General features: G+C 56.7%; 5 protein-coding genes across 5 annotated transcripts; 1 reads left to right on the top strand and 4 right to left on the bottom strand.

The window, feature by feature from the left end:
* Positions 1-54: 54 nt before the first annotated feature.
* Positions 55-3,243, bottom strand: IE81DRAFT_320405 (putative MET6-methionine synthase). The gene is made up of 3 exons (XM_025513021.1): positions 3,014-3,243; positions 2,743-2,916; positions 55-2,658 (listed from the first exon to the last, which is right to left on the bottom strand). The coding sequence occupies exons 1-3, from the start codon at positions 3,016-3,018 to the stop codon at positions 525-527; spliced, it is 2,313 nt and encodes a 770-aa protein (XP_025372382.1). The 5' UTR covers positions 3,019-3,243; the 3' UTR covers positions 55-524.
* Positions 3,244-4,087: 844 nt separating this feature from the next.
* IE81DRAFT_320404 (hypothetical protein) lies at positions 4,088-7,123 on the bottom strand. The gene has a single exon (XM_025513020.1). The coding sequence runs from the start codon at positions 6,842-6,844 to the stop codon at positions 4,418-4,420; it is 2,427 nt and encodes an 808-aa protein (XP_025372381.1). The 5' UTR covers positions 6,845-7,123; the 3' UTR covers positions 4,088-4,417.
* Positions 7,124-9,325: 2,202 nt separating this feature from the next.
* Positions 9,326-15,507, bottom strand: IE81DRAFT_320403 (Pkinase-domain-containing protein). The gene is made up of 3 exons (XM_025513019.1): positions 13,052-15,507; positions 12,682-12,984; positions 9,326-12,614 (listed from the first exon to the last, which is right to left on the bottom strand). Exons 1-3 carry the CDS (start codon positions 15,078-15,080, stop codon positions 9,805-9,807), a joined length of 5,142 nt encoding a protein of 1,713 aa, XP_025372380.1. The 5' UTR covers positions 15,081-15,507; the 3' UTR covers positions 9,326-9,804.
* A 3,131-nt stretch (positions 15,508-18,638) lies between these two features.
* Positions 18,639-20,615, top strand: IE81DRAFT_208493 (FAD/NAD(P)-binding domain-containing protein). Its single transcript, XM_025510952.1, has one exon. It carries the CDS (start codon positions 19,037-19,039, stop codon positions 20,303-20,305), a length of 1,269 nt encoding a protein of 422 aa, XP_025372379.1. The 5' UTR covers positions 18,639-19,036; the 3' UTR covers positions 20,306-20,615.
* Positions 20,616-21,079: 464 nt separating this feature from the next.
* IE81DRAFT_208496 (hypothetical protein) lies at positions 21,080-22,190 on the bottom strand. Its single transcript, XM_025510953.1, has 3 exons — positions 21,539-22,190; positions 21,246-21,465; positions 21,080-21,181 (listed from the first exon to the last, which is right to left on the bottom strand). The coding sequence occupies exons 1-3, from the start codon at positions 22,057-22,059 to the stop codon at positions 21,137-21,139; spliced, it is 786 nt and encodes a 261-aa protein (XP_025372378.1). The 5' UTR covers positions 22,060-22,190; the 3' UTR covers positions 21,080-21,136.
* Between the last annotated feature and the right edge of the window lie 620 nt (positions 22,191-22,810).

Below are 22,810 nucleotides of genomic sequence, written 5' to 3'. Positions count from 1 at the left end.
ATGCGATGCGAGTCTTTTCTTCTTTAAGAATGTTGTTCGTCAAAGGAAATACGACTCGATTCCGTCTCATTGCTTCGCGTAGCGAAAGACAAGCCGTGCCTCTCTCACCCCCTGATCGTGGTGATCTGAATTGATTGCAAGTTGAATGCCGTGAATGCGTGATAGTGTTGTACGATGACAGGATGGAACGTAACAGCTGTGTTGAGACCTTTTCGACGGAAAGCTAGTGCGAGAGGGGGGGCTTTGGTGAAGGCCCCCCAAGAGAATCGTAAACAAAGGGGGGGAGAGGTCAATGACGGGACACGGTCAAAAGACGAGAACTTGTAAAACGGGGAGAATGTGCACGTGGATGCTCGCGCACTTTTGTGAGAGTAAATCGGAGGCTTCAAGAGAAGCGCAGCCGGGCGAAAAGAAAAAGGCTAGCCGTTGAAGCTTGCCAGCCGTTGAGGCTTGATTTCGTGAGAAGAAAGCAAAAGAAAGCAAGAAGAACGAGAGAAATGGCTCTTGGCCAGCGCAGCTGAAGCTCAGGCGAGCTCCTTGCGACCGCGGGCAGCAGCTGCGACCATGTTCTTGAGCTGGGCAGTGCACTCCTCCCAAGTACGGGTCTTGAGGCCACAGTCTGGGTTCGCCCAAATGCGCTCCTTCTCAATGTGAGCGGTAAAGTCCTTCAGACGAGCGAACATCTCCTCCTCGCTGGGCACGCGGGGACTGTGAATGTCGAAAAGACCAGGGCCAATGTCTTGGGTGTACTTGAAGTCCCTAAAGGTCTTGAGGATCTTGGCGCCTGCTTTGCTGTTCTCGATCGAGACCATGTCAGCGTCGAGGTCGAGAATGGACTGCATGATCTGCTTGTTGGCAAAGTCAGAGTAGCAGAAGTGGCTCGCAATGTGCACGGAAGGGCTGATGGACGAGGTGGCCAGCTTGAAGCTGTCAACGGCCCACTTGAGGTAGGCAGTGTGGTCTTGGCTTCGCAGAGGCAGACCTTCACGAATGGCAGGCTCGTCGACCTGGATGGCAAAGATACCAGCCTTCTCGAGGTCAGAGACTTCGTCACGCAGAGCCAAACCGATCTGCTTGGCCTGCAGCTCTCGAGTAACATCTGCACGAGGGAAGGACCAGTTGAGGATGGTGACGGGTCCAGTAAGCATACCCTTCATGGGTCGCTTGGTGAGGCTCTGCGCGTACTTGCTCCATCGCACAGTCATGGGCGCAGGGCGGGAAACGTCGGAGACAATGATGGGAGGTCTGACGTATCGAGATCCGAACGATTGCACCCAAGCGTTCTGAGTAAAGACGAAACCGTCGAGGAGCTCTCCAAAGTATTGCACCATGTCGTTACGTTCGGGCTCTCCGTGGACGAGGACGTCGATGCCAATCTCCTCCTGACGCTTGACAACATCTTGAATCTCAGCCTCGAGGAACTTCTCGTACTCGGCTTGCGTGATCTCGCCCTTGGTGAAGCGAGCACGGTACTGGCGGATCTCCTTGGTCTGAGGGAAAGATCCGATGGTGGTGGTGGGGAAGGTGGGCAGGTTGAGGTGCTTGCGCTGGGTCTCGCTGCGAACGGAGAAGGGCTCGCTGCGCTTGTAGTCGGATTCCTTCACAGCTGCAAGCCTCTCACGAACAGCAGGGTTGGAGTTCTTCTCGAAATCACGACGAGCCTTGATGGAGCGCTGGTTGACCTCGAGGATAGCGGTGGCGCTGTTGGGGTCTTTGAGGGCAGCATTCAAAGTGGCGACCTCGGCGGCCTTCTCAGTCGCAAAGGAGAACCAGTCGAGAATTTCTGGGGCCAGCTTCTTCTCGTTCTTGAGCGTGATGGGGGTGTGCAGGAGCGAAGAGCTGGACGAGATGATGACTCGCTTGGCATCCCCTCCGAGAGCAGAAACAGCCTTTTGCGCGGTTTGAAGAGCAGCGCTGAGGTCAGTCTTCCAAATATTGCGTCCAGAGACGAGACCAAGAGAGATGACGACATTGGTGCTTGCAAACGCGGAGAGGACCTCATCGAGCTGCTCGGGAGCGCGGTCCAGGTCGACGTGGAGACCAGCGATGGGCAGATCCTTCAGGAAGTTGACAGTGTTGCCGACACGTCCAAAGTAGGTCGCGAGAAGGACCTTAATGCTGGGAGCAGCCTTTGCGAGAGTCTCGTAGGTCTGCTTGAATTCAGACGCCAAGTCTGCACCGGCGTCGAGAGCGAGAATAGGCTCATCGATCTGCACCCACTCGGCGCCAGCCTCGGAGAGCTTGGCAAGGAGCTCGCCGTAAACAGCGGCGAGCTTGGGGAGCAGCGTCCAACGGTCAAAGGTTTCGGACTTGGCGTCAGCGCCGACCTTGCCGATCGCGAGGATGGTGAGGGGGCCGACGAGCACGGGACGAGCGTTGTAGCCAGCTTGCTTGGCCTCCAGGAAATCGTCGATGGGCTTGGTGTCCTTGATGGCAAAGGCAGATGACTCTGTGAACTCGGGGACGATGTAGTGGTAGTTGGAGTCGAACCACTTTTGCATCTCCTGCGCAGGCAAGTCGACGCCGCCCTTTTGGTGACCGCGGGCCATGGCAAAAGACTGGTCGAGGGCGCTCAATCCAGACTTTGCGTAAGCCTCGGGCACAATGCCAAAGGTGTTGGAAATGTCAAGCACATGGTCATACAGGGAGAAGGTGCCGCTGCGGATCGAGAAGAGCGCGATACCGAACTGCGTGAGGAGCCAGCTCGCGGCAGACTGAGTCTCGAGCGCAACAAGCACTCACGTGGGGATCACATCCACACCTTGCTCCTTGATGGTCTGGTAAGTCAAGAGACGCTGCTCCTTGGCGACCTTCAAGAGCTCCTCAGAAGAGATCTTGCCGGACCAGTAAGCCTCGTTGGCCTTCTTGACCTCACGCAGAGGGCCAATGCGGGGGAAACCGAGAACAGCGGATTGGCTGCAAGGAGGGCGCGGATCAGGGGAGAAGAGAGAGCATCGCTTGAGCTGTGCTCGCCTCGACTGATGTGCTTGAAGGAAAGTGTACGGCTACTCACGACATGGTGAAGAGACGTGCTCGGGGGTCAGGTAGCACAGAGGATGAAAGCGAGGATGAGAGCGACTTTCGAATGCCTCTTTGCAGATGAAAGGTAGACAATGCTGCTGAAAGGTGGCTTGAGATGGTCCTGCGACTCAGCAAAAGATGGATGTTAGGCCAAAAATCTCACTGAACAGAGGGGATGATGGCTGTCGTGTGCGGAAGGGCAAGCATTCACCCACCTCGGGGGGTCCGATTCGATTCTTCATTTCGCAGCGCAGACAAAGCACGGATCACGAAGAACTTCTGCTCGCCATGTCACGCGGCACATGCGCGCCCGCCATGCTCCAAAGCGCACAGACTCACGAACGACCTGGCTGCGACGCTCATCACACCACGCACACTCACACTGCCGCCCTCGCAGCAAGCACACTCGCACATCATGTGCGCATGCTGCACTCACAACTCTGACTGCTCGCCCGCCCGAGCTTCTCTTTCTTCCCTCAACTTCTTCGCGCGTGGAAAACGTATCAGATCGACTCAGACTGCTTCCGTGCCGCGCGCACGACTCTCACGGTTCAAAAGCAGAACATGCATGGTGCACGTGAGTTCAATGCTGCTAGCTAGCTCCCTCCAGCCGATTAATACTTGAATACAACCTCCAAATTACAACCTCGGTCATTACGCGCGCAGACATGCTGCAGCAGGCAGCGTGTTCGCCTGCATGGCGCGCAGACGCTATACAAGCATGCACAACTGCATGCTGGTGCTGCCTCGCCACGACGAAAACTCGAGTGCGGCGGGTGAGCGCAAAAATTTTGTGTAGCTGTGGTGCACAAGGCTGATCAGTAGGCGAGCGGTCCATGTCCGCGGGGCAAGATTCTGCATTGAGCGCACCAGGGAACGTGACCATCCTCCTTAGGCCACGGTCACACGACGAGCTGCACCTGCGTCTGCGCATGGCTCCAAGCCGTGAGAGCGGGGACGACGGCTCTTGAGTGATCTGCCCCTCCTCGTTTCCAATCGCGAATGCGTCGTTGAACCAGTCAGTCATCGCTAGCAGTCAGCCATGGCGGGGCGAAGAGGCGAGCCGATCAAGAATGGTCACTCAAGATCGGGATGGATTGGCCTATTAAAGCATATAAAAACGAGACTAGATGAAAGCCCTGTGATCCGAGTGCAGTTGGGAAGCGCAACGTAGAGTGGTGAGAACAGACGGGGGGGATGTTACAGGAGAGACGCTTGGGTGCATGTGACGAGTCGACGTGAGATGTAGGAATTTGCCACGGCCAGGGAGAGATGCACTCTGCGTGCAGCATGCTGGAGACACCGGCTGAACAAGCTGATTGAGTGTATATACGCCAGTCAGGAACGCCTTAATAGCGAGGTAAGGTTGCAAGCAGCCATGCGGACAACGGAGCGCTCATGTAGCCATCATACTAGGGGCATTTGAGTCTGACGCGTCACGATGACCAGACTGCGCTTGACTGCCTCCTCGTTTGGCATCGAGCATGTCGAGTATTTGAGTGACTGCATTCTCGTCCAGCTCCATTGCGCTGCTATGCGGTGATCGCGCAGCGCCGCTTTCAAGTGGTTGGGGCGCTTTGGGTGCACCGGCTGCCACAGGAGGTCTGCCGGTGTTCGGAGCCTGGCCACGCGCATGGGTGGCTGCAACCGCGTCTTTTTGCCTGGTAGCGTTTGTAAAGAAGTCGTCTGACGACCTGTTGGAGCTTTGCGAGCTTGAACGTCTTTCCAATGATTGGGCTGAACGGTTGGCCGTGCTCGCAGAGCGGCCCGAAGAAGGAGAGCCGGTAGAATGCCTGGGCTCGAGGGCGTCCACGAGCTCTTCCAACTCCTTCTCGCTCGTCTTCAAAAAGGCTGGATGCTGCGACAATCGAGAGTAGACGCTGCTGGGTGTCATCGAGGCAGCGTTGCTGCTCTGTGCCAGCGGCGAGGAGCCGTGCCCCGGCGCTCTCCAGATCGTGGTAGCCTTGGTGCGATCAGTCGAACTCGGTATGCGCCACATGCTCGAGCCTGACTTCGTGCCTGCATCTTTCGTCTGCTGCGTTGCCGAGTTGTCCTGGTACATGCTTGGCGGTTGGAAGCCCAAAGATGCGTACGGGCTGAAATCTCGCGAGGCGAGCTTGCGTTCGAGCAAGCGCAAGAACATCTGAGCATGTGCGGTTGGTGGCATGGGAGGCGGCATCGACGGCGAGGCCGACAATTTCTTCTCCATAGAAGCTGCATTTGGCCGTTGATTTGACGAGCGCGATACGTCGTTAGCCTGGCTACCATCGAAATTCTGAGCACCAAAGGTCCCAGTTGGAGTGAAACCACCAGAAAGGAAGGCTGAAAAGTCGATCGGGGTGCCACCGAAGATGCCGCTTGGCCCTCCGCTACTCCTGTCAGAGTTCGATTGCTGTTGGGCTGCAGCGACGACTTGTGCTTTCTCATCGAGGGCAGTGGGATCTTGGCCAGGCGTGAGCATACCTCCGCCGCACATGGCGTCCCACCAGGACTGATCAGGAGGAGAATGCGACGCGTTGCTAGAGAGATTGAATGCGAACGGGATAGGGTTGGGATTGAGCAAAGCATCGTTCTGATAAGTCCTCTGAGGGAATGGAAACAGGGAGCTCGAAGAGTTCGTGGGCGTGTTCCCAGCATTGTTGGCTGCCGTGGCCGTGGAGAATTGTTGAGACGCAGAAGGCGGGAGTCCAAGCATCGCGCTCCCTCCAGTACCGGCGCCACCGAAACCCCCCAAGCTGGAGCCGGCTGGCTCGTAAACCACATCCGCATTTTGCTGCTGCTGCTTCTCTTGGGCGTTTGCGGACGCTTGCGTACCCGACAAGTCGCGCAGCGACAGCAAAGGACTCTTTGGTCGAGCGTTGTTTGCGCCGTCTGCTCCATCGCTGTTAGCTGATGGCGAGTGACGCGCGTTTCCACGCTGAGCTCCGTCAATGTTGATGATTTGAGGCACCGAGGATTGTGATCGTTGGCGCGACTTCACTTGAGTAAGCCCAGGTCGAATCTGATTGCCGGCCGTCTCTTGGTTACCGCGAAATGCGTCCGTGATGTATGCGTTCGGGTTGCTAATTGGCCAGTCGAAATGGCTGACGGAGAGTCCCGATGGTGAGACTGCGGAACTCTTTGCATTGCCACGAGAGGTGCTGACAGAGTGTTGTCTCTGCGCACTCTGACCAGCAGCATTCGCGGGGTCCTGGTGGGAAGTCAGCGTAGTGCTCCTGGTTCCCATGCCTACATCCATCACGTTGAGGTTCATGTTGAGATTGAGATCGAGGTCGCTCGGCATCGCTACGCCGGTTGTGGAAGGATGCGGCGCGAGGAAGGAAGCGCCTGAGTGCGCTGTATTGTTATTGTTGTTGTTACTGCCGGACGCGTGAGCCGCGGAGGTGTACGCTTGGCCAAGGTAGCCCTCGCGATTGGGCGTGCTGCACTGTTCGATCGCTCGTGGGATCATGTTGGCAAATCCGAGTCGCACGAGCAAGCCGCGAAGAGCCTCGTTTTCGTCCTTCAGTCGCCTCGCTATCCGCTGAAGCTCTGCATTGGCCTCAAGCCCCATCTGGTCGAAGCGACGGCATCGTTCCTCGAGGTCTCGTACGCGGGCTTCGCGTCGTTTGCGAAACTCGCGCTGAGCTTTGCGGTTTTGCAGTGTCCGTTTGGTGACGCCAGGCTCATTTCCAGCATCGCCGCCTTCCCCTGGGCCGAGCCTGCCGGATGCGTCGCCTTCATCGTCGGACACTGGAGTGACTGAACGCCTGACAGTCTTGGTGAGATTCGAGGCAGCCGAAGCTGCCGGCTTCCTCTTGAGCGAAGTCTCGGGAGATTGCATTGTTATGATGCACCTGAAAGTAGCGGTGCTTGCTTGCACAGTGTGGCACCCTGCTTGGTGAAGTGCGATGCTGCAACGGGGATCGACGGGTGACTACTCTCGTCGTCGGCAGTGACTCGTGTCGCTGCAGTGTCACGTTATAGGTGGAGACTGGATCGAAATGGCACCAAGCCAAGCGAGATGGTAGGCGCGACGAGAAACCTCTCGCCAGTGACAGCAGAAGATGGTGCGTGGTGAAAGGATAAGCAGTGAGTCGTGAGTGGTTGGACCCAAGGTACGCGAATGTATGATTTACAATTTGAACTTTGACCTTCTCCACCATCAGGCCTCTCGATCACCGTGACCTGTGCGGGCGCGGAAGATGCCCGCGTGCGTGGAACCCCGATCATGCCTGCCAGAGCGTCAAGATCGAAAGGCGCGAAGTGGCTGCCATACCGCATGGATGCTGCCGCTTGATGCGTCAGGCAGCAGCAGCAGCAGCTGCACGCACACGGACGCCGCGCGGATGATGAAGGAGCGGCAGCGCGTCTGCCCCAGATGGCTGCGCAGGCAGCAGAGAGCAGGGCAACGCGATGCAGCATCAATCGCTATACTGCATGAATCAAACAGTCGCAGTGTAAGTGCTGCATGCCATCACGCGCGCATGCAGGGCTGATGCCGCGATGGTACATTGTGATTCAGGCTCGATCATGTCGCGCGCTGAATGCGTGCGAGCTGGAGGATATGATGACCCTTCCCCAAGCAATTAGCGCGGGTGGCGAGGTCTCAAAGACGTGTGATGCCAATAATATTGCTGGCGCGTGTGCGTCGAGCGCTCGCCGTCACATCACGCCTCTCACATCCGGAAGGCGATCGAATCGAGAATCAAGAGCCCGGAAGGTGCAGCGCAGGAAAGCCGACAGCGCGACATTCACGTGATCCTCGTCACTCTTGACTCAAGACTCTGACTCTCGATCCGTGACGCTGTCGTCTAATGCTGACCGCGCACGAAGCTTGAACCCTGACTGGGCACGACCGCATGCGTTGGTTGCGCTGCCCTGTTGTCGTCCAGCACCCCGTCAATATTCCACCCGGCTGGGAACAATCACATCATCCAAACCCACGATCGACCGTGCCTGATTATTTCAAATTGCGCCCTATACCGCTGCTCATCAAAAGGCGTCGAGGACGCAGCGATCGTAAAGAGTGTGTGACTGATGAGGTTAGACGCGTGCATCCAAGCATGCACGCATGCAGAGCTCCTCTCATCAGTCGAGTGAACACATCATCATCATCGCACACGCGGCAACACGCTCTTTGCTGATTGTGGATTGAAGGATTGGGCTGAAGAGGGCTTCTTGTTGCGCAATTTGATCCACCTATCGGTACCGACAGCAACAACCCAATTAAGGGAGCCGTGCACATCATGCAGCATCGCTTCCATGACTTTGTTGTTGTGACTCAGACGAGCGGACTCGGTCCGCGCCCGCAGCCGTGGGGCGTCGCGTTGCGCCGAGCGACATCAAAACGCTGCTGCTGCTGATGCTCATCATTGTGGTTGAAATTCAGTCAGTGAGTGATTAGCATGACATACCCACTCCTGTGCAGTTCAAAGCCCGCACACTGATGATTTACAGTCGCGAGCATCGATATCATCCGAGCGGCCTTTTGCGCGTTCTTGCGCTCAATGCGTGGAGTTCGAATGACAAATTCTCCGCATGAGGCCGCAACTGTTCATATAGTGATCCGCAGTGCGGCATCGCTTTGTTTCTCCGTCAAGCGCTCGAGCTTCGGGAGAGCGGTCGCTCGTGTGGACTCATTGAGCGTTCAGCTTCAGCTACAGTCGCCAGCAAACTCACGACTCACAACAACATACGTATAAATGTCACAGCAGCAGCAGACTCTTCCATTGTACCGCGCCGGTCTCGGTGTAGGCCAGAGGGGTCTCTGAATCACTGATGACTGATGAATGCATGCAGCGTGGCCCGCAAGACCGGACTCCGCGCTTTTCGTCATCGCGGCCCTTTTCCGGCCTTGGCCGTGCAGCAGCAGCAATAACAAGAAAGAGCAGCCAGCAGCCGCACCTCGCAGGCAAATGACGTCGGGTCAACAGCAAATGGGCGTGTTCCCCAGCTAGGTGTTTCGATGATGTCGATATATAGAATAGGACGGCTGCACCTCATCCACGCGCGTTGAAATGTGCTCCATGTCTCACTCACCCCTTGCACAGCAACAACAATTTGCAAGCATCTCTCTCGGCTCCGCATCTTTGCTGAAGCCGTGCATTCCGCATGCCTAGAATTCGTGACGCGCACACGCGGGCGGGCCTTTTGCAGATATATAGAAGAGATGAGACGACATGCGCAAAATCGTTGTGGCATCGAGATGTTCGAAGGAGGTCACTTGCCACGATTCATGGCAGGACCTCGCTCGCTACAAGCCCAAAGTCACAAGTGGCGCGGGCATCCAGACCAGATCTGCTGACTGAAAAAAGTTGTGGGGCGACTCCGCTGTCAGCATGCAGCCAACCTTCTACCTGGAACGATTTTCCACAATTCGGACCCGCCGCTTTGGAATTTGGATCTTCGTGCAAAGGAGTGGGCGGTCAGAAAGCATCGACCGCCACGTAAAAGTCAAGAGTCACGAGTGTGCGGTCAACACAGCCTCAATGACACAAATGACATTGGTTCCAATTGCGTGTGAGCGAAGAGAAGTGTATAGAAGGACACGGCGGCTAACATCTTACGATGCAGAAGAGCCCAGCGGTGAACATGGAAGGCCAGCCGCAGGATGCGGGTTTTGAGTATGGCAAAGGTGTGACAGGGGCGGAAGCTCAGCCTGAGCGCAGACGTGGATGATGACGCATAGATGGACTGAAATGCACTAAGACACAGAGGCGTAAGTACATCGGGTCAACACCTTGTCGGAGAAAGCAGTGAAGAAGAGAATCGTGGGTGAAAGCGATGGTGACGCATTGAGACTCATAGCTTGAGCTCCTGGAGGACGCGGCGAGCCAGCATTGAGTACTGCCAAGGATTGCCGGCCACTCGTCGGAATTGCAGTCCATTGACACCTAGCAGCAGCGGCACCTTGACTACGAAAATTTCAAACCGGACGGCGAGATCATGCGCGGTCGCCTGATCCATCGCCTTTGCAGGCACAGGTGGCGGGCCGGACGTCGTTGGGGCAGGCGTGGCAGATGCTTCTCGTGAACTGCCGCCAGGATTGAGTGCGACACTTCCGCTAAGAGAGTCTGTGCGTTGACGACCCAGCTGACGCTCGACTGTGGGACTGTTCGCGTTTGCTTCCAACGCAGCTTCCAGCGTATTGGCCGTCATGGAGCTCGCTCTACTGCGAGAAGTAACCGGGCTCCGCGCTTCGCCGTCTCGCGTAGAGTGAATGCTCGCAGAGTCTGCTTGCGAACCCTCGCCGCGTTTACTCAGTCTCGTCTTGCCCGAGACGAACGAGATGCGGCTCTGCTTTCGTCTTGGACCTCCGGGACGTATATTCTCATTGTCGTCCATATTCTCCATTACTCCCTGAGAAGAAACACCTTGAGTGATTGGAATTCGCACATTACCTCGACCCTCTGGAAGAGACGTAGGGGTGCCGCCTACACCTGAAAAGTCCAGACTGGGCAGATGTACGCACTCGTAGCCTCCCTTGATCTCTCGATACTGCACGCCAATTCGATCAAAGACTCGGATGAGGCCGGCGTGTATCTCCCTTCGCGGTCTGGTCGACGTGGTCTGCACGCTAAAGAGACCCTTCAAGAAGACTGGCTTGGAGATCGATGTTTCTCGCTCGCCTTCCGTCTCTGTTCGCACCGCTGCAGTGACAGCTGGCGAAGCGTCCTTGGTCGCGCTCACAGAGTGACCAGCATTGAGAGTTGCGGATCGCACTGCAGACTCTCTGCGACTTTGCGGTATAGCTCCAAGATGGGAAGGGTGCGCAGCGCCCTGCCATGATGAATCAGCACCATTGCTCTGAGCGGCAGGCGCGGAAGCTGGCTCGGCGGACATCAAGCCTCCGAATGGTGAGCCCGGAGTGCTGGGACGACCCTTGCTCGGTGAAAGAGCCTTGCCTCCTGCAGTGCGGCCTATCGATTGTGGGCTTCCAGAACCTGTTTCGTTTAGATTGGACCTTCTCTTGGAACTGACGGCTGAGCTCGGCGCGTTCTGATCTGCCTCAGCCGACTCTGCTCCATTCTCTGCGACACCTGTCAATCCGGTGCCAACCTGTATGCTTCCACGCCGGTTGGCAGGGCTACTGGACAGGGACATGGCTCCCGTACTCATGCGTTGCTGACGGCGCTTATCGACATCCAGGGGTGTCGAGGGTGATCTACCCAGCAAGGAGCCGAATCTTCTCACCAGGCTTGTGCTTCCTGCGCTGTTCGGGGTCGCGAGAGCGCTGTTGTCTGCCGGGTTCGCGAGGACCTCGCTCTCCAGAGAGGCTGATTGATCCTGGTGATCAGCCAGCGCACCATGGTATGTCTTGCGCTTGTCCGGAGTGTTGAGAGCCGCGTCCTTGCGCACAATTCTGGGCCCGCTCACAGGGATGTCCTTTTCCAAGGGTGCTGGCGCGAGATCAGAGCTTCTACCGACAGTAGGCGCGCGTTTGCCGCTCAGGCTGATGCTGCGTTTGTGGTTCGAGACCTGTGCTGGAGCAGTACTACTTGGCCGCACAGAGGCTCCAGCAAAGACAGCGCCGCCCGCAATGCTCGCAGGTGGTTCGGACCTCTTGCTTCCAGGAGCCGTCGCAGCAGACCAAGTCGGTGCTGCGAAACCCTTCTCGCGCAAAGCGGCTTCGAACTCGTTGCCTTGTGCCCGCGGTCTCGGAGGACCAGTCATCACCGGCATAGGCTGACTCTTTTGGCGCGACTCGAAGACTGGAGTGGGTGTGGCTGGTGTCGAGCCTGTCGAGCGAGCGCTTGCAGGTGGGGCAGGAAGATCGACAGGCACGCCTGGGCTTTCTTTACGATTCGCAGAGACGTGCGATTGCTCTGGCACGCGGAGAGCTTCTTGTGGGATGTCGGCAGCAGTAGGCATGGACGTGCCAACCCGGCTTGAGCTTGTGACTATAGATGGTGGTCGATTCGAGGGACCACCTTGCGTGCCGTTGAGCGAAACGTTTGAGCTGGCAAAGAACGAATGTCCGTAAAGCCGCTCGCGCTCCATCTTCTCCGCAACAAGATAATAAATAGAGATAAGAGGATGGAAGCCGCGCGTGGGGTCCAAAGGCTCCTTACCAGCCCCGGGCCATGTCGCATTAGGATTCGTGGCACCATTGAGGATGCCATTGGAGCCTGGATCATCTTTGCTTGCGCCACTGCCGAAGACGTTGATCTTCTTTCGGTAAAAGTCTATGCCGCTAAATCGCTTACTTCCCGTCTTTGACTTTGAGTCAACGCTGCCCCTGGTTGACGCCCTGCCAAGTGGCGCATCGACAGGTGTGCTCGTCCCGTTCGATGCTATCTGAGCGCCGGAAGAGCTCCTCGAGATCCCGTGCTTAACCTCCCACGCTTGCAGGACCGTCTGATAGCTTTCGCTGGTGAGAACTTCTGTTAGTCGAGCTTCGATGTCGTCTGGCGCCCCAAATTCGAAGCCAGTCATGCCTTGAAGCACCTCGGGGTCCAGCTGGCCCGGCCTAAGTGGCTGCCTATTGGGAAGGTGCGCGTTTGGCGGGCCATCATACCCCTTGACCATCCAGGGATGGGCTAGGATTTCGGGCAGAGTCGCGCGCTGATTTGGATTGGTGACCAGCATCCTTGACAAGATGTGCTTGCACTCTGAGGTGGAAAGGCTATCGATTTAGTACGAAGCTTTCTGGCCGCCACCTAATCCACATCGGCTCACCTCCACTCAGCCAGGCTGGGTATTCGACCTGACCCCGCTTGATCTTGGCGTGCAATGCGGGCATGCTCTGGTCATCGAAGGGCACTTTGCCGCAGACAAGAACGTACAGGACGATGCCGAAGCTCCAAACATCGACTTCTGGCCCTGTGTACACCTTGGCATTCAAGAGCTCTGGTGCTGCGAAGTACAGCGAGCCACAGAACGTCGACAGGTGCGAGTGAGGTGAGAAGAGATTTGAGAGCCCAAAATCGATAATCTTGATGTTTCCGGTCTTTGAGATGAGGATGTTCTCGATTTTGAGGTCTGCAGGAAAGAGCTTGTGCTGAGTCAGGTGCTGGGAAGCTAGGGACAATAAGATTCTACAACTCACCTCTGTGGACCACAGAATTACGATGACAGAATTCCAGAGCACTGCCAATTTGTCTGGCGAACTTGCGTGCCGCCCTCTCGCGGAGCCTGCCGTGAGAGATGATATAGTCCAGCATCTGGCCTCCATTGACGTACTCAAAGACCATGTAATAGTGGTTCGGGTGAATGATCATTTCTCTCATCCCGCAGACGTAGGGATGGTGCAACAGCAGCTGCAGGCTGCCCTCCCGAATCGTCCGAACCTCCTTGCTGTGGTCTTTCGCTGCGGCTTTCGCCAAGATTGAGGGCGTAGGCTGAGGCGTGGCATCGCCGCTCGACTTGGGCTGCTGCACGGCAGCCAAGGAGGTATGACGTGGAATAATCTTGATGGCCACCTTTTCGCCGTTCGTCATCTTCACCCCTAGTTTCACCTTGCCCATGCTGCCTGCACCCAACGTCTTTCCTAATGCGTAATCGCCAAGTGTTCGTCGACTCCGACGCTCTCTGTCGCGGTCAGAAGAAGATGCAATTGCGCTAGTGGGCGTACCGTGGGGAGAGCGTTCTGTTCGCTCAGCATGACTCCAATCCCTCGGCTCCTCCGCCCGAGATGTCGCCGTGCCGCTTCCGGCCGACCTTGGAGGTGTCCGCGCAGAGTCTCGTGAATGATGACTTTCTCTCGCTCCGGACTCATGACCATCACTGCTCCGCGCCCTAGGCGCATTGCGGCTGGTGCTTCGGCTTGAGGTAGCGCTGTCAGTATTTCTGGGCTCCACGACGCTCGTGGGACGGCCGGGCTCAGATCCAGGGACCCTTCGAGGCTGCCTCGCCTCGGGCGTGTGCGCAGCATACTCGTTACCGCGCGCTGCCGCTCGCGCAGCATGCATTCGCCTGATATCATCTATGGAGCTCCTGTTGCTTTCCGCTAATGATCGAGCAGGATCCGCGTCAGGCGGTGAGAGGGGTGACTCTCCGTTGACCTGCGCTGGCACCACAATGGAAGGACTGTTGCTAGATCGCCGTGTAATGGAAGGCGTTACCAAAGTGGAGTTTGCCGCCACAGGAAGATCGCCCGACCTAGCAGTGGAATCTGACGAGTACGAGACCGGTCGGGGGACGTGCTGAGGTGGTAGCGCGGATACATCAGGCCGAGCACCGGGCTGCGCTTGCTCTGCTCCGATCCCCGACGACGGAGGCGGCCATGCGCCGTTCAGTCGCAAGTCAGAGGCCGGTCGATTAGTCGGAAGACCTGGTAGCGGTTTACCCACATCTCCCCCCTGCGCTGATGGGCTGGAAGGGCTCTCGTCGCGTGGAGATTTTGCTGAACGCCGTTGCGAGCTCAACTCGCCTCCTGAGCTCGCACTCGTTCCACCAAATACATCGTTCTGGGGCTCGCTGCTCTGCGACCGAGAGGCACTCGATGCAACACTGGACCGCGTTCCATTGCTGTCAACTCTTTGTGCACTCGATCCTGACTCTTCCAAGCGGAACTCTGTGCCCGACATTTGCTCGTCTTCAGGCACGCTGACCAAGGGTTTGGTCGCGAGCGGATCTGCGTTGGCCGTGCTCGATCCAAGAGCAGCAGCAGCGTGAGGTGCATCCGTAGATGCGCTGCTGCTAAGGAAGCTCGTGTAGCCGTCGTACGCGTCCATCGCCTCTTGGCTGCCTGGAATGGAACCGCTGATGCCCCGTCTGGAAGAGTCACCCATTCTGTCAGGAGCCTTGTCTGACGCGCTTGCGATCCCCGCGTCGGCACCCGTGGGAGAGTTCGATGAACTTTCGCCAAATGCCGTGTTGATGCCGCTCTGACCACCAGTCAAAGCTGGGAGCACCTTCCCGGCGTCGAGCACAGGTAAGGCAGAGAGGACGGGTTCACGCGCAGCTATGCGGGAGGCTGGAGCCGCAATGATAGGAGCAGGCTGATGAGTGTCGTGTACGTCTTGAGCAGACCTGGATTGCTGAGATGGAGTGATTGCGGAAAGGGTCTGCGCCTGAGATGCGGCTCGGCCTTTGTCTGGTGCTTCAGGCGTAGGCAGCGGAGTCAGATCGACCATCGCTCGGCTAACCGAGCACAAGCTTGCGTGGATCCGGAAGGCTCTCGTGCAAACAGCGCTGCCGTGGTCGGCGAGAAGGCTCCTATGAAGCGCTCAGGAAAGGCGTGCGCCGTATGTGAAGAGGGATGCGGGCAAGGATGAAGGCGGACCCTTGAGCGCGCTGCTGACTTGTTGGCGACGTTCGAGAAGAGTGGTGACCTGTGCGAGCGCAGCGCACCGGCTGGCAGGGTAAGCGACGAGAAGAGATGCGTGCTAGCGCATAACTTGGCCGGCTCAGGTCTGCTGGGGGGAGCTGTGAACGGTGATAGCTATAGGTGCAGCTATAGAACAGGTCTGACCGACCGCCTGCTGCTACTACAGTCGATAGGTAGCAACTCAAGACTGCATATGCATAGTGATTCGGGCGTTGTTGAACTCGGCAGCAGTCGAATCGTGACTGCTGCGCTGCTGTTGGGTCTGTTTCGCTCGTGCGCTGATCGCACCTCCCCATGCCATGCATCACCGCGCAAGCACCCTTGAAATCAAAATTGGCGACGGCTTGTGCCTTGGCCCGCGCCTCCAACCGTGCTTATACTTCTCTACTTTTCGACTACTCTGCGGCTGCTGCTGCTGCTGCCCGCCTTCTGCCGACTCGATTTCGAGCATGCGCGCGAGAAGCTCAGCTATAGAGCTCGTGGCCGCGCACGACGTGCGTGCGTGACTTGATTGCATATGGCTGCATGCAAACAAGCGCGCACGCGCACGCGCACGCGCACTCCCTACTTGACTCACAGACGCAAGCAAAGTCTGATGAGTCAAAGTGTGAAGTGATGCACGCCGGCTCTCACCAGGCCTGCGGCCCTGCTGCCGATTATAGCTGATGCGAGGCAGGATGCGCGTATATCACGTACCACCGGCAGCGAAATGCAGTCTGAAGTCGTCGTAGCTCGTTCGCGCAGGAGAGGCACACCGACAGTTCGAAAGGGCGGAGCTAGCCGTGAATCGTCGATTCGAAGAAAGTGCCTGCTTTTGCTGGGCTTTTCACTTCTCCCCCCGCCCTCCCCGCAACCAACCTCGCGATGCTGGTGATGCTTCGGCGCGAGACAAGACTGTTGTGGTCGCGGAGCCTACTGAGCAAATTTGGTCAGGCACGCATGGTCACGCTTTGCAAAAAAGCGCTCCTTGCCGCTGATTCCACGCCAGCGATCATTCGTCCCAAACCTTGCCCTTGGAGCGTGCAACACTTCGGCAACTCTCCAGTCACCGGCAACGACCACACTTGTAATTGACGCTTGCCCTTGTGTCAAGCCTTGGTGAAGGCTGCATCTCGTTCGCGGGACGGTGGCGCTTCGGGCAGACTTGGACGGCTTCAAGAACAGCGTGGACTTTGACACGTTCTCCGAATGGTCTGCGACTCTCTTCGGACAGCAAAGCCAGTCAAGTCAACCTACGCACGCTAGAATCATGCATGGTCTTATTGAAGGTCCGACGTGGTTCCCATGCTTCGCAGAAGCCACCGATTTGCTCGACTCGGCGGTTCAGCGCACTGTGCCAGCTGGGTCAGCTGCGCTTGGTATGCTAGCTCACCAGTCACAAGTCATACGGCTAGTCCTGCGCTTCCGAGAAGAACGCGTACTCTAGCAACAGCGAAGAAAAGCTTCATTAGCTAGCTCAGGCAGGATCCGCTCACATATTCGCTATGCAGCAAAGGGTCACTGGCCTGTTCGAGCTGACGTTGCAAGGTTGTGCCCGCTACGTCTGAAAGCATCTTGTGCGCCCGGACGGAGATGACGCGATAAGACGGGCTTCGAGGCTGTGTTCATCGGGATCACGCTGTGACCCTTGGCAGAGATCGGGCTCTGCTCAACAACCGCTGCACATGCGTCCAGCCCGCTTTCGAAGCACCAGGCCAAGTCGCTCGAGGTCTCTTCCTGAGGGAGCATTCGCGATCCACGATTGCTGGCGAGGGCAGGTGTGACAGGCCTTTGGTCTCGTCGGAACCTTGAGCCCAGGTTCACGGGGCCAGAAGCACGCACCAGAAGCTCACTTCAAGCATCTCAACTAATACCATAGGCGATCTTGCAAGCAGCAGAGAGAGGTCGTCCACGCGCGTTGAAATTAGGGAGAGTGCTTGGGCTCGGAAAGCTCGGCATGAGCGCCGAAGCTTATATTGGCTCGTGGCAACCCTTCTGGTCAACGCCTCTGCACTCCTAATATCAGTACTGTCGCAGTGCTGGTGATTTTGACCAGTGGTGAATCTTGTATGTGTCACAATTTCTGACAATGAATCGTGTGGTCATCAGCCAAAGTGCGAGCCGCTGCAAAGCTTGATAAGCCTGACACTCTTCGCACTCTGCGGACTTGCCCGTATCTTTTCACGCATCAAGCTGAGCGCTTCTCCTTCCTAGGCATGTGCAGGCGTGGAAAGCCTCTCCAGGCGTCCATACCTATGCTGATCATCTCTCTCCAGAACAGCCTTTGGGCCCGTTGGTAGCAACTCCAAGGCGACTGCGACCGATCGATTGGTAGGTATTTCCCGGACTGCCCCTGCTCATGCCAGTCCAGTGCTCCAAAAATTATCACGTAGCTCGCCCTAAATGCAGCAGTCAGGAGTCGTGGTGGGCGTGGTGTCGATCCCGACGATGAGTTGCCTTGGTCGCACGATCTGACAAAAGGCACCCACAACCAGGATGACCGACACGGCCGCTCCGACCTTGGCATCGAAGGCAGCCGACCTTGGGCGCTTTCAGCTTCTTGCGAAACTTGCTTGCGGAACACATTGAGGATCCTCCAATTGCACACAGCAGCTCATCTCTCGTTCAAGGTCTGCGAGGATAAACACCGACCGAGCCGTCCAGCCTCCCTACGCTCAAAGGCCCGCGTCGCGAATCAGAAACCGCATCTCCATGTACGATAGTCGCCCAAGGAGACAGCAAGCTGGGAGATGCTCTCCAGTTGTATGTGAAGGAGTGTAGCGCTTTCCGAAGAACTCTTATGAGACCTCCACTCACGACTCGGACATTCGTAACATTCTGATGGCTCTTGACTTCTGGCTGCCTTTTGATACCACGAGTGCATCTGTTGAGGGCAATCCAGCCGGATAATCCGATGTGGGGCGGCGACGTCGCCTTAACAGCACGGATCTCGCATTCACAGATTTGCGTTCTGTAACTCTAAGGCTGCTGTGATGCGATGCAAGGTAGTCTGGAAATCTCACTTTGACCAAAGCAGTACACATAGCTTGTGTTGCGGAGCGTTCGAAGATGCGCTCGGCGGTGCCGGCCGCGGCATGCCGGACGTTCATGACGCCGCGGGGCCACATATGCACGCCGCTGATGAACGGAATGCAGCGGTAAGATCACGTGCGTCATCGGCGCAGGCGCACGATGCCAGATTCTTGATTTCCATCGGGGCGGACGGCCGCTTGAGCCCAAAAACAGTCCGTCCGATGCGCTTACCGTTTACGCGGTATGCCTACGGCGGAGCGCCCGCGGAATCATGACCACTCCACATACGGCAGCTGCACGCTTAGCCGCACAGCATGATACCAATTACGAGTGCGCCAGTCGCCGGGGCTGAGTTCTGCAATCCTTCTGCTGCGCTGCTGATCGATCTCACAATCAGCAGCAAGAATGTAGTTTAGCCGCTCTGTGACTTGGTAATTGCACTCACGAATGAGTCAATTCAGCAACCACATCGTGATCGTCGCTGTACCGAGCAAGCACGGTGTTGGTGATCGTGGACCTGCTGCGACCGCCTTTGGAAGCTTTGGGCTCGAGATGGTCCCTCGTCTATATAAAGGGCCGCTTGCATGATCCTAGAGCACGTTATTCTTGAATCCCACAATCCAGCTCACTCACCTGGGAGCTTCTCGCATACACAAACAGCTCTCAAAGCTTCATCCACATCTCAGTGACTTTCCGCAACTACCCGCAAAACTCAAGTTCCACTGCCACTACGCCTCACTGTCACCCATCATGTCCGCAGTCCGTCACGTCCTCGTCAGCGGTGCTGGCATAGCCGGACCCGTCCTAGCCTACTTCCTCGCCCAGGCCGGCATCCGCGTCACGGTCCTGGAAAGGGCACCCGCTCTGCTCGCACAAGGTCAGAACATCGACATCAAAGGCAGCGCCATCGTCATCATGCGCAAGATGGGCTTGATCGATGAGCTCAAGCGCTACAACACGCTAGAAAAGGGCACGCACTTCGTCGACGACAAGGGCCGCTTCTTTGCGCGCATGCCGGTCCAAGAGGGCATCGCGACCAGTCCGACGCAGGAATTCGAAATTCTCAGAGGAGATTTAGCCAAGGTACTCTTCGAGGCAACCAAGGACCATCCCCTTATAGACTACCGATTTGGCATCATCATCGAAAAGGTTCTGCAAAACGACGAGAAGCTCGTCAAAGTGCAGTTGAGCAACGGCGAGACTCTCGAATCTGATCTGCTGGTCGCAGCGGATGGCCAATGGTCGAGAATTCGTCGCAACAACTTCCCTCAAGAATGGCTGACAATCATCGACAAGAACATGTACGGCATCTACTTTACTGTGCCTCGCAAGCCCACAGACACCAACTGGTGGACTGTCTACACGGCGAAAAAGTCTCGAGTCGTCAGCTCTAGACCTGACTCGCACGGCACGTACCGCGCCTTTCTCAGTCTCATGCCCAGCAACGAGCAGCAGAAAAAAGCTTGGCAGTCTGCGTCACGAGGCGATCGACAAACGCAAGAGGATTTGTGCAGAAAAGAATTTGGCGATGCTGGCTGGGAAGCTCAGCGCTTCCTGGACGCGATGCCCGACGCCGATGATCTCTACTTCCAAGCGATTCAGCAGATCAGGCTCTCAAAGTGGTCCAAGGATCGGATCGTGTGCGTAGGTGATGCTGCGTACGCGCCGACTCCGCTCTCCGGAATGGGAACACCGCTCGCCATCAACGGAGCCTACACCCTAGCAGGCGAGCTCGCTAACCTCAAAGAAGGCGCCTCGATTACCACGGCTCTCGAAGAGTATGAAAGGAAATTCAGACCTTTCGTCACAGAGTGTCAAGACATCCCGTCCTTCATTCCCAGCATCATGCACCCTTACGTCGGATGGAAGAGATCTCTGCTCTGGAGCTTCGTGAGCGCGTTTGCTTTCTGCTCGCGCACGCCCCTCATCATCAACAGATTCGGAGGGGCAAAGAAGAACGACGACGAAGACTATCCACTTCCAAAGTACGCCGCTTTTGAGGTAACAAAGGGCGACTAAGCCTGGGCGTTGAGATCTTGTAGAGAGCCCGCTCGCACAGCTCGATGTAACGCATATACCACCGCTCTTTAGCGCTTTCGTGATCGAGATGTACCAAAAATCTGACACACACACGTCCCAAATCACCATTCAGTTGAGACCATACTTTGCGCACTGATTCCAGCGATCCCAAGCGGAAATTCGAGACCCAAGGCGCAAGATGACGAATATCATTGACACGGCGCTCCAGGGCCTGGCCTCACGTAAAGTAGTATCGTCCTGCTCTCTTCCACTCGTCCTGACCTGAATGCCAAGCGAATCGCCAAGCCTCGGCCCCGAAAATTTGCTCAACCTTCGCAAGCTGGTCCTTCACCTTGACTCTGCCACGAGGTATGGTCAATTGAATGCCTTCAGCGAATTTCAGGTCTTCGTAGGCCCCCTCCTCTTGCCACGTGTCGTCTACTTTCCCAGTGTGAATCGCTTGCAGCTCTTGAAGCTTTGCGTGCGTCTCGATGAACTTCTCCACCACGGCTCTAGTCGCTCCACAATTGTACATCCTCAAAGCTTCCAGGTTCGCCCAGGGTGTGCCGGCTTCACTGTTCAACAAGTTGTCCACATTCAATGTTGCTGTGTCGTAAGGCATCAGATGCATCTGCAGCTCTAGAAACTTTGGCATTCCTCGCAAACACCGATCAACGTCAGAGGAGGCTGAGATGGCAGGACGGCGAGGGACGTGACTTACGCGAAGGTCCGGACACCTCGTCCGAAGGGGCTGTTCCAAGTCTGTGCATTTCAAGCCTTCTACAGCATCCTCGTCAGCCCAAAAGGCCCAGGTCGTGAAGCTGAAGTGTGTCAAGCCTGACACGTTGTCAAAGAACTGCAGAATCGGCATTTGAACTCATCGTCAGCCGTGTCTTGAGCAGATCTACGGTGGCGTAACGACTGCGATGCCAATACGAACCTGCGGACCCCAAATGGGGGGATGCCTTCGTTTCAAGCGTGCAGTCTCCTCTTCGAATGCGCTTTGTCTGGCTGGCTTCGGCTGATACGGCGAGCCACCACTGTAGTCGTTGACATACAATCGCCGAAGATTGGGACAAGATGCGCGCAGCGCGCCCCAAACATCTGCTCGTGATTCGGGACCAGAAGGCTGACAAGGCGGCGCAGAATCCCACACAAAACTAGGACATGTATAGGAAGCGATTCGTCAGCTTCCGTGATGCATCGACCTGCGGGCTTGGAGCTGGTGCTCACGTCTCCAGTGATGTCAGATTGCCGAGAGCAGAGACGAGGAGATGCTCGCCTTCAGAGACATCCTGCACTTGCGCATCCAGAGCTGCTTCTTGTTCTGGGACATTTTCGCTGTGATCGGCTCGTTCACTCGCACTTGGGATTGAATTGGGCCATCGGAAGGTGCCCTCATCGGCCGGCCTCTCGAAGCCGAGCGGCACGACCTCCGCAACGGCCGGATCCAATCTGGCCTCCCACTCCTGTCCATCGCTGTGCACGTCCGGCCAGCCTCGGGTAATGTCTAGACGAGTGATCAGTTTTGCGCCTTCCGGGTTGGCGATCAGATACCTCCACAGCTTCTTGTGCGTCACGCGAGCCCTTAATTGGGTCTTGCGCAGCATTCTGCCGACGGCCACATCCCTGAATACCTGATTGACGCAGGCGGCGTTGAGCACGTCGCTCCTTTGCGGCAGATGTCGCAAAATACCAAGGACAAGTTCAGGCAAGCTGAATGCCATCGCTGTTGCTGTTGTTGAGCCCCTCATGACTTGGTCTAATACTTCATGCAGCTTTCTCGGGAAGCGCCTTCGTAATGAGGTCTTTGACACCGTCTTGTGCTGTGTCCTAGCTTATAATCCTTCTGAATTCTGATCAGCACTTCTAACCTCGATCGAAGTGCAAAGTGTGTGGTGGACGATGAAGAAGATTCACATTGCGCATCCATCATGACAAGGAAAGGCAAGTCACAAGTTGCGAATCTGCTGCAACTCTGTTGTGCCGGTGGAGGCATCGGGTGGTCCGAGCGTTTTAAGCTGAGCGCTGATGCACGCACCCCTCGCTTCCGACGGGTTGTGCTATAGTCCAGAGCATATATATGCAGCGCGGCGCGCCCATGCACGGAAGAATTGCGCCCACATCCAAGCGTCAAGGACCTCTTATGCCGCGGTGCAAGGTACGACCACTCACGACTGCGACACTACATATCTCCGGTCAAGCCCAGTCCGTGGACGTTACAGCTCACGCGGGAGAGAGCTCTATTGGCATGCTGCATGCGCTGCGCCACCCACGACTTGCGCGCTTCAGACAAAGATTCACGATTCGTAAAATTGCTTGAGCCTGGGCGCGCATAGTAGTCACATGTATGTCCGTTGGCGCATTTGCGTGCTTGCTGAAGTCAGCTAGGCTACGACCCTAAACAAGTCCGCGGGCGCAGCTTGCAGGACAACATCCGATTTCTCCGACAAATGCCCTCAAGCCGCGAATTACGCCGGCTGGGGGGGGCTCGGGGGGGGGGGG

This window comes from Ceraceosorus guamensis, assembly GCF_003144195.1.
Source record: "Ceraceosorus guamensis strain MCA 4658 unplaced genomic scaffold IE81scaffold_6, whole genome shotgun sequence".
NCBI lineage: Eukaryota > Fungi > Basidiomycota > Exobasidiomycetes > Ceraceosorales > Ceraceosoraceae > Ceraceosorus > Ceraceosorus guamensis.
The sequence above is the reverse complement of the archived record's forward strand: the minus strand, read 5'-3'. Positions and strand labels throughout refer to the sequence as shown.

Bases quoted from the DNA above. Each gene is read 5' to 3' on its own strand.
- IE81DRAFT_208493 (XM_025510952.1), top strand. From the start codon at position 19,037: ATGTCCGCAGTCCGTCACGTCCTCGTCAGCGGTGCTGGCATAGCCGGA.
- IE81DRAFT_320403 (XM_025513019.1), bottom strand. From the start codon at position 15,080: ATGGTCGATCTGACTCCGCTGCCTACGCCTGAAGCACCAGACAAAGGC. The intron at 12,985-13,051 runs GTGAGTTGTAGA...TCTTTCCTGCAG, and splicing joins TAATTCTGTGGTCCACAGAG to ACCTCAAAATCGAGAACATC. The intron at 12,615-12,681 runs GTGAGCCGATGT...TTTCCACCTCAG, and splicing joins CCCAGCCTGGCTGAGTGGAG to AGTGCAAGCACATCTTGTCA.
- IE81DRAFT_208496 (XM_025510953.1), bottom strand. From the start codon at position 22,059: ATGAGGGGCTCAACAACAGCAACAGCGATGGCATTCAGCTTGCCTGAA. The intron at 21,466-21,538 runs GTGAGCACCAGC...TACATGTCCTAG, and splicing joins AATCTGACATCACTGGAGAC to TTTTGTGTGGGATTCTGCGC. The intron at 21,182-21,245 runs GTTCGTATTGGC...GCTGACGATGAG, and splicing joins CCCCCATTTGGGGTCCGCAG to TTCAAATGCCGATTCTGCAG.
- IE81DRAFT_320405 (XM_025513021.1), bottom strand. The intron at 2,659-2,742 runs GTGAGTGCTTGT...CTCGATCCGCAG, and splicing joins GGTGTGGATGTGATCCCCAC to CGGCACCTTCTCCCTGTATG.
- IE81DRAFT_320404 (XM_025513020.1), bottom strand. From the start codon at position 6,844: ATGCAATCTCCCGAGACTTCGCTCAAGAGGAAGCCGGCAGCTTCGGCT.